Source organism: Suricata suricatta, chromosome 9, assembly GCF_006229205.1.
Source record: "Suricata suricatta isolate VVHF042 chromosome 9, meerkat_22Aug2017_6uvM2_HiC, whole genome shotgun sequence".
NCBI classification, from domain to species: domain Eukaryota; kingdom Metazoa; phylum Chordata; class Mammalia; order Carnivora; family Herpestidae; genus Suricata; species Suricata suricatta.
In genome coordinates, this window is record NC_043708.1 from 1095231 (window position 1) to 1104435 (window position 9205).

The 9205-nt window shown below is 69.0% G+C and overlaps 1 protein-coding gene across 2 annotated transcripts in view; it reads right to left on the reverse strand.

The window, feature by feature from the left end:
• Nucleotides 1–309: 309 nt before the first annotated feature.
• KIF26A (kinesin family member 26A) overlaps nt 310–9205 on the reverse strand; it is a 35188-nt gene continuing 26292 nt past the window's right edge. The window contains exons 6-16 of one of the 2 annotated variants that reach the window (XM_029952503.1): nt 8658–8870; nt 8143–8236; nt 7694–7956; nt 7412–7595; nt 7138–7300; nt 6639–6801; nt 3228–6057; nt 2484–2689; nt 2345–2365; nt 1829–1979; nt 310–1539 (exon numbers count right to left, since the gene is read on the reverse strand). In XM_029952503.1, the coding sequence (XP_029808363.1) occupies nt 1358–1539; nt 1829–1979; nt 2345–2365; nt 2484–2689; nt 3228–6057; nt 6639–6801; nt 7138–7300; nt 7412–7595; nt 7694–7956; nt 8143–8236; nt 8658–8870 (4470 nt within the window). In that variant the 3' untranslated portion in view covers nt 310–1357. The remainder of the gene's footprint in view (nt 1540–1828; nt 1980–2344; nt 2366–2483; nt 2690–3227; nt 6058–6638; nt 6802–7137; nt 7301–7411; nt 7596–7693; nt 7957–8142; nt 8237–8657; nt 8871–9205) is intronic. The other variant, XM_029952504.1, reaches the window with a different exon arrangement.

Consider the following 9205-nt stretch of genomic DNA (forward strand, 5'->3'; position numbering starts at 1 on the left):
GTACCTGCCTCAATGTCCCCAGACAGCATGACCCCTGGGAAGGGCCCGGAGCCTGCCAGAAAATGACACTTCCCACCAGCCCAGCCCTGGCCCATGGATCCTGCCTCAGTCTGTCCCTGCTCTGTCCCCTCTGGGTCTGACCCTACTGTCCCCTCTCACCAGCAAGGCTGGTCCCTGCAGGGGCTGTTGCAGGGTTGGAAGGCAGAAGGGAAGTCCCCTGCTGTCCTGGAGATGCAGCCTTCAATGCCGAGGCCACCTTGCCCCAGGACCCTTGCTGAGCAGCGACCCGCCCAGTGAGCTCAAGAGCCATTTTAACAACCAATGCGACTTTTATTCACAAATAAAAGCTGTAGGAAGATGTTATCTACATATTTGTACAAAGGTTTGGACGCCCTTAGAAAATGCACAACGGTCAGAAAACAGAGCCTACTGTGCGGGGAACACGTACGTCGGCAGGCTCACCCCTGGTCCACGTTTGGCAAGAAGTGCCTCCCATGGAGCCTGCCCTGCTCAGGGTGCCCCCCAGAAAGAGCCTGGCCAGAGGGATGCCTTCCATAGAAAACCCTAAAAACATAGATCATTTGTCTCCAAATTCCTGCTGCAAATACTGCATTTATAGACAAAATGATACAAAAATATGAACCTCACAGGACCTTTACAAAACCCTTATCCCCTCCCATTTTTTGTGTGTTTTTTGTTTTGTTTTGTTTTTTTGCTTGTGGTTTTGGTAAGAATTCCTGCCGTAGAAGAAGGCGCCGTGAGCCTTCAGCTCAGCCCCTGGGTGCCCCCCTCCCTGTGAGCCCTCAGGACAGAGCAGGTCCTCGGGGAAGGGAAGGCAGGCCGTCCCTGCCCCGGGACCCCCCGGCTTGCTTTGCAGAGAGAACTGCATGGAGACCCAGGGCCTGGCGACCTCTGGGGCCGGCTCTGCCGCCGGGAGACAGCTGTGAAGAAGGAATCCCGGCCTTGGGGCCGGCTGGGCCCAGAGCTGGCCTGCTACATGAATCTGCTTGGCTGGAGAGAGCCTCCCGCCCTGCACCCGGATGGCCACCTCAGGCGCCCAGGCCACCGTCTGGGCACACTGTCTGCTGGTGTCTTGAGTCCTTAGCACCAAACGCAAAAAGGAGAGAAGTCCAGTTCAAGGTTAAAGGCACTTGCGTCACTGTCTGGGTGGCGACAGCCTCCGACCGCACACACTCATTCCCTGTCCACTCACGGCACCCGGCCAGCCCCTCCCTCGTGCTCCATCGCCTCTGAGACCCCCGGTCCTGCAGCCGACCCTCTGCATCGTCCTCCCTCCGACCCCCACCACATCCTCACTTCCCCCCCCAGCCCCCTTCCCGCGCCCCAGTGCCCAGCCTCAGACGTCAACCTCCTGCGGCACGGGCGGGGCGGTGGGGGCGGAGACGCTGATGTCGAAGCAGGTGACCATCATGACGTGGGCCTTACACAGGTTCACGCACTGTTCCAAGGCGGCCGTAGCGTGCTCCAGGGCCGCCAGGTACTCCGCCGACTCGGGCTCCAGCTCCGGGTCCACCTCAACTGGGGAGGGACACAAGCAGCTGGTCAGGCCCAGGGTCCCCACGGGGCAGAGGAAATGCTTCTCTCCCCTCCTGGCTTTTAGGTCCCTGGGCCAAGGTGAAGGAGAGGAACTGGAGCTCTAGAGGGAAGTCGCTAGCTTAAGGACGCGGCAGGGAGGCAGGCGTCTCCCAGGGACGAGGAATCTCATTGCCCCTCCCAGCTGCGAGGGGCGGGGCTCGTGCGACCCCGCCCAGCAGCGAGGGGCGGGGCGCACGCTGCCCCTCCCAGCAGCCAGGGGCTGGGGACTCACACTGCTCCAGCCAGCGGCCAGGCTCCACCATCAGCCGGCCCTGGGTCTCCGCCAGCTCCCCGCACAGGTGCTCACGCTTGGCCTGCACCTCTCGTAGCCGCTGCTGCCTGCGCTCAGCCAGCCGCAGCTTGGCACTGTTGCACGCCAGACCCTGGGAGCAAGGGGGTGGCAGGGTGGGGGTGCTCAGGCATGGAGAACAAGCGACTCCCACGCTGTCCTACCATGCCCAGATTTGGCCAGGGGTCTCCCTCCAGCTCCCAGGCCTGGGCCAATGTACATTGGGGCCTCGGAGGTGGGCAGACCTGGACCCTGCAGGTGGGGCTCCCACCAGATGCTCTCAAAGCAGCCTGCCAGTGCCTGGGCTCAGGCTGTGGGAAACAGCTGTGGCAAATGCTCCATCAGATGCAACTCCACGGACAACCGTGGTGACCTCAGGACCCCTCTGACCACCCACTCCGCCCAAGGTGGGCATCGGCGGCCACCACAGGTTCAGGGCTGGGTAGGGCTGCTCCCTACCTTCTCCACATCCTGGGAAGGCTGAGGGCAAGAGGGGAAGGGAAGGTCAGCTGGCCGCTGGGCCACACCCTGCCATCCCAGGACCTCGCACCACCAGCCCCCAGCCCCCAGCCCCCCACCTCCGCCCACCGGCCCTGACCTCAGATGAATCCTCCCTTGGGGGCGGGCGGTGCCGCTGCAGACGCTCTACGTCATCAATCTCATACACTTTAATCTCGAAGGGCTCCTTCAGGGAGCCAGCCAGGGGCGGGGGCAGGTCCACCCACTGCCCAGAGAGGCTGGGCTTGCGGCCCAGGGCAGCCGCATCAGGCATTGGGGCCGGGATCAGCCGTCTCCGCTGCAGACCTGGAGCAGAGAGCCAGGCGCTGGATGCACAGAGGCTGGGGGCCCAGGCCCCCGCCAGCCCGCCCAGGGGCTGAGAGAGGAGATGGCACAGGGGCTGAAACCCCCAGCCCCTCCAGGCCACTTATCACCGGGACAGCCACTCCAGCTGCCCCTACTCAGGGTCGGCCCTCCCCTGGGGGCAGCCCTCAAGACCCCAGGCGGCCAGGTTGAGGCCCTCACAACACTCCTAGCCCAGCTGCCCCCAGGACAGACTCCTGAGCCAGGCCTGAGGGGTGCCCCACCCACAGCTCCCAGGAGGTCCCTCCTAGCTCCCCCCAACCCCGCCCCCATCAGCGTCAGGGCATAGAGGCAGGAGCGCCCTGGCAGGGAGCCCCAAATGCAAGGCCTCCCCGGCTCCCTGTGCCCCCTCAGGGTGACCATGCGGACCTGCCCTTGCCTGCCTGCTCTAACAGGACAGCCCCAGCCCCGAGGGTGGCGTGGGGTCAGAGGAGGGCCCTCGGGGTGGGCGCTGACGGCGGAGGGCGGCGCCCGCACCCACCTGTGGCCCTCTTCTTGGGAGACCTGAGGCTCCGAGAGCGGGCGCCCGGGGAGGCGGCCCCGCTGTCGCTCATGGAGTCCGGGGCGGAGGAGGCGCTGCCGGTGGCCTCGCTGTCGCGGAGCACGCTCTCGTAGCCACTGCTGCCCCCGCTGTGGTAGAACAGGGCGGTGCGGCCCATGGCAGGAGGGAGCTCGCCGCTCAGCACGCTGCTGTTGTCGCTGCCGTGGCCGCTGCTGCAGCGCTGGGGTCTCCGAGGGGCAGTCACCTTGCTGTAGGGGGAGGGCAGCGCCGGGCCAGGGGGCGGCCGCTCCTCCCCCACGTTCACGCCGCTGTCACTGCCGCTGTCCGAGTCCGCTGGGCCCCAGGGGGGGCCACCTCTGCCAGGGCCTCCGCTGGCTGCCAGCTCGTTGACGCGGCTGTGGGCAGCCCGGAGCGCCTGCTTGGTGCCCATGATGGTGCCGCGGCCGGCCTTGGCCCCGACGCCAGGCACTGCCCGTGGGGCCGCCCGGGGAGCCGTCACAGGGCCGCCAGGGGTCCTGCCCACCACAGGGTTTAGTGGCTTCACTGGAGCACCCAGAGCCCTGGACCCACCAGCTGCTAGGCTACGGCCCTTGCCGCCCCCTGCCGGGGGCTTCGGAGCCCCCACACCCTTGGCCGGGCTGCCCCTACAGGCAGGAGTGGGCCCAAGCGTGGGGCTGCTGGACGGTACACCCAGCCGGGGCACGGCCCGGGCTGGCCTCCCGGGAGCGTCCCTGGCCTTGCCGCTGCTGTGCCCCAGAAGCTCACACCGCCCCAGAGAGCCGTGGGTGGTGGGACGGTACCCTGCCTCGGCCTTGCCAGCCCTGGCCTTCAGGCTGGACGTGGCCCTGGGGACGGAGTGGTCAGCCTGGCCGCCGGGCCTGGCCTCCTCCTCCCCTCGGGGGAGGGCAGCAGCCGCAGGCCGGGAGAGGCCCCCAGCGGGGGGAGCAGCCAGAGCTGGGCCACTCTTGTGCTCCAGGCTGGATTTGCGCACAGGGGGGACTGGGGGGGCTGCCCCGCTGGGCCTTGGGAAGAGGCCTCCCTTGGGGACCACGCTTTTCTTGCGGCTGGGGGCGTCCTTCGGGCCGCCTAAGCAGGCCGCCGCGTCGGCCAGGGCGTCCCTGCAAGATGCCACGGGTGTGCTCACGCCCAGTGTGGTGGCTCCCCTTCGCAGTGGCGGGATCTGAGCCACGGCCTCTGGCCCGTGAGCTGCCCTGGCGGCCACCTCACAGCCGCCCACGACCCTCCGGGCACAAGGCAGTGCTGGGGCCGGGCTGGGGGCACTGCTGCCAGGGGCCACCTGGAGTGGGCCACAGTCATCCGCCCGGAGCTGCCAGGGGTCCTCGAAGAGGCCCGGCGGGCCGGGGGCTGGGCGTGGGCAGCCTGCGCGACCCGCCGCTGAGGAAGTCCTCGGTTTCCGGGGCAGGCTGGAGTGGATGGTCTGTGCCGGGGCTGCCCTCCACGGGGACGCGGCCGGGCACTCCCGGCCAGCTCGGGCGGGCGCCGCTGTGTCCACTTCCCCAGGACGAGGACTCCGGGCTGGGCCAGGACCGTCCGATCTCCCGCGCTCCGGGAACCGACAGCCGCCATCATCCGGGGAGCTGCCCAGGACCGGGGGGCCCAGAGGGTCGGGCCCCGCCGGGGAGTCAGGGCTGGCCCCGAAAGGAGGCTGCGGCGCAGGGCTGTGGCGATCGTCCGTGCAGACGCCGACCTCGCTGAGCCAGGAGCTGATGGACGAGGCGTGGCTGTTGCCAGCCCAGCTTGCTCCCTCCGAGTGCCTGCCAGGGGCCTGGCTGGTGTAGGCATCGAACTCGTCATTGATACTGCTAATGATGCTCACGGGCCTCGACCCGGAGGCCAGAGCCTGCAGAGAGCAGTTGCTGCCGAAGCTGGCCAGGCTGGCGGGGCGGCCGGAGCCGGCGAGCCCGCCCAGAGACAGCTCCTCCACCACCGTGAACACCAGCTCGTCCTCGCCGTTCAGCTCCACGGGCTGCTGCAGGGTCACCGTGGTGGTCAGCAGGCCCCGCTCCAGACGGCGGCCTTGTGTGGATGGGCGGGGGCAGCTGGGCTGCCCGCTCATGCCCACAGGGGGTGTCCGGACCGCACCATCGGTGCCCCCGCCCCCGGGGTCCACGGGGGCTCGGCCGGCTTCTGGCTGCTGAGGCGGCAGCGGAGGGGCCGGGCTGGGCAGTGGCCTCCCGCCTCCGCCCGTCGCGACCTTGTCTGGCCCAGGCAGCGCAGACCTAATGCCGCCTCCCTCCCCCTGGCCGGCACCGGCCTTGGGGGGCTCTGGGGCGCCCCGGTGGGTGTCCGGGCCGGGGCTGCCTCGAGGTGTGCTGGCCGCCAGCGGGGAGCCCATGGCCTTCCTGAGGGCGGTGGCCTCAGGCGGGGAGGGCCTCCTGCCCCCACAGGGCGGGCCGGGCTGGGCTCCGGAGGGGCCCTCACTGCCATCAATGCCCTCCAGCCGCTCCTGCAGCTCAGCAAAGGTGCTACAACGGAAGTGGTCTGCGTCCCGCGGGCCCTGGGAGGGCCTGGGGCGGCTCAGCGCGGGGATGATGGGCACGAAGTCCGGCGGGCCCTCGTGGTCTGTGAGCTCCCGGTCCGACAGGGCCATCCCGCCGGGCCCCACGTAGATGACGGTGTCGCAGGACTGCTCACTGCTGGACGAGTACTCGGGGTCGCCGGGGGAGCCGGGGGCCAGGCGGCCAGGCTCGGGGGCCGCGGAGCGGCGGTGGAAGGGCCGCAGGTGCGGGGGGCGGCGGGCACGGCCTTCCTCACAGGAGCTGTCCCCGCCCGAGGAGCTGGACGGGTACTGGGGGCAGAGCGAGCGGGTGAGCGGCCGCCTTACCCGCCTCTCCTCCTCTGCGCCCCAGCAACACAGGCCGCTCACTGCCCAGGAGGACACGGTGATGGCTGTGGCACTGGGATGGCCCCTGGGTAGGGCGGCCTCAGGCTCCAAGCATGGCCGAGAATTCTCGGGAACCCAGGGAAATAGCATTAAGCCGAATCACAGGGACGCAAGAACCCACGCCCACAGCTACACTGCACGTAACTGCGAATCCAGGATTCAGACCCAGGTCCACCGGACCCCAGGGTGCCCCTCACGCCACTCCCCTGTCCCCCTGAGGGCTGCCTGGGAAGTGCAGGGGACCCCGCCAGGCTGCCCTGACCACGGGCCTACCGCTATGTGGGGAACAGAGGCCAAGCTACCCCAAGCGCCCTTTGGGAACAGGTTCTAGGTCTGCATGAGCTGCCCAGGTGACCTTGAGCACGGCTACTGCCTCCTCTGGGCACAGCCACACGGGACCAACCAGGGCGGCCAGGCAGGGCCCTCAGAGGACACAAGAAGCGGGGTCCTCAAGGTGGGAGGAGCAGGAAGGGGATGGAACCGACCTTGACCTTCTTCCTGCGCAGGCGGTGAATGCGGGCAGCCAGCTGCATGGTGCTGAGCGTTTCAGCATGGCGTGCGGGCGCGTCAGAGACGTGGGCAATCATGGTGACTCGGCAGCTGGGGGTGGCCAGGGACTCCCGCAGCAGCATGGTAAGCCTGTGCTCCCTGGGGGCGAGGGCTGCTCAGAGGCTGAGGGCCTGGGGAGGGGATGTCAGGGGGGGAGGCTGGGCGTGCGGGGTGCTACAGGATGGGCGGGAGGGCAGGACACAGGCCCCTCACCAGGACAGGGCCGTGCCTGGAGCCCAGGCTCAGGCAGGGCCTCCACCACGTGGGGCCAGGACCCCCCATGAGCCCTCGGACAGTAAGGCCCAACAGGCGGGGGTGAATAGAGAACCAAAGAGTTCAGGGACCCAGCCGTGCTGCACGTGGCTGCCAGGCCCTTGGCTGTTTCCTCAGGGGGCCACCCCAGGGCCAGAGATGGCCGAGGAGCCCACCGCTCACCTGTAGGGCACGTGCTTGGCGCCGCTGATGAGGGCCAAGATGACACTCCCCAGAGCCGACAGGGACAGACACGGGGGTCCCCCAGAGTCCTCGCCGCCCCTGCCTGGCGCCCCCTCACAGCTTCCCAGGTCGATGAGATGCAGGCGGCTGCGGCCTCCTGACACTGAAACCACAGGGCAGGAGGGTGAGGCAGGACCCAGGGCACCCAGACCGCGCCATGGCCCTGCTGACAGGGCGCGTGGGGGGCGCACAGGCCACACGGGCGGACACCTACTTCCGCCGCGGCCGCACTTCTCCATGCGGTACTGGTAGACGTGCAGCGTGAAGAGGGTGTGCGTGGCGCACCGGGCACCCTCGCTGCAGCCGGGCCGGCTGGTGCTGCGGGCCGCCAGGGCGGCGTCCAGGTAGAAGGCTGCCTTCTCGGCCGTGGGCGCCCGGAGCTCACTCTGGTTTTGGAGCTGGGGACAGGCGGAGGGGAGAGCGCCCCACAAGCTGCGGCCACACCCACCTCCCCGCAACCCCCTCGCAGCCCCCCAGACGGCGGGCAGCAGCGTACCTGCGCCCCACACACAGGGTCCTCACGCAGGTACACGCCCGGGGACTGGGCGTCCTGGAGGCTGCCCGAGGCCACCTCGGCCAGCAGGTCCCGCAGGCTCTCGTCGGGGCCGCACACCTCCGTGGCCGACACGCGGACGGAGAAGCGGGTGCCCGTCCTCTCCCTGCGCTCGTCGATGAGCCTGAAGAGCCAGGAAATGGCGCAGGGCACGACGCCCAGGCTCTGAGGCGAGCTGTCCTTCCCAATCATGGTGTAGGACTTGCCTGGGGGCCACGTGGGCGTGTCAGGCCCTGGGAGCCCAGCCACAGCCGGCCACCCCCACCCCCATCCTGCCAGCGCCCCTTGGGGCCACAGACAGCAGGGTTTGGGGCTTTCTCTCCACGCACCCCTCTCCTCACCGGGAAATGGGGCCCAGGGACTGTGGAGAGGGGACATGGGGGGATGCATACCAAGGCTCGAGTGGCCAAAGGAGAAAATGCAGCCATCAGCGCCCCCGACCACCGCCTGGAGCACGTCGGCCACCGTCCCGGAACAGACCTCGGCCTGGGGGAGGCACCAGGCATCAGGCAGGCGGCGGTGCAGGGAGCCGACACAGGCCTCCCCCGGTGCCTGTGTGTCCCCGGCCGCACGGTGGCCAGGCTGGCACGCACAGAACCCAGGACACGGAGCCCCCCGTGCGCACGAATACGCACGGACGGACACAGCCACACGGCACACATGACTCACACTGCCTTGGGGAGGCTGCCCCACACCCCAGCTCCTCACATGCACCCAGCACACAGACCTTCCACGGAGCCCACGGAAAGCCGGGTGCCTCCCCCCGCCGGGAGTCGGAGACCCCCTGGGCCAAGGAGGAGGGGAAAGCGGAGGGGCCGGGCCTGGGCCACTGGCCTCGCTCTTCCCGCCCGCCTCCCTCCTCACTGGGCACCGGGAGCAAGCCCGGCCCGGCGCCCACCGCCCTCACCTGCTCCGCGTCCTGGGGGAAGACCGCGTCGAAGCCAAACATCTTGGGAGCCGCAGCAGCAGCTGCTCGTCGGGGGCCCGAGCTCCCTGGGGGCCCAGCGGCTGGGTCGCACAGGGTCACCTGCTTCTTGCGCAGGTCCACCTTCAAGAACGACGTGGGCTCGGCCGAGTGCTGGGCCCCCTGTGCCGGCCAGACTCGCAGCATGACCTTCACCTGGGGGGAGGGAGCGGGCATCTGAGCAGCCGCCCGCCCAGCGGCCGCTAATTACAGGGCAGGAGGACCTTGCGCGAGTTGAGACAGCCGGCCAGGCCCCGGCACAGGGATCCTCGCCACAGGAATGTGGACGCCTGCACCCCAGCTCCAGCCTGAGCAGGTCCCACATGAGATCAGCCAGGCAAGCAGGAGGTGAGGCTCAGTGAGAGCATGAGAGCCTGGGGTGGGGCGGCCAGTACAGGAGCAGGGGGGGCCAGGACGGGAGGGCATGGGGTCAGGGAGGACAGGGGGTGTGCACAGTGGGAGCAGGGGCCAGGACAGGAGGGCATGGGGGC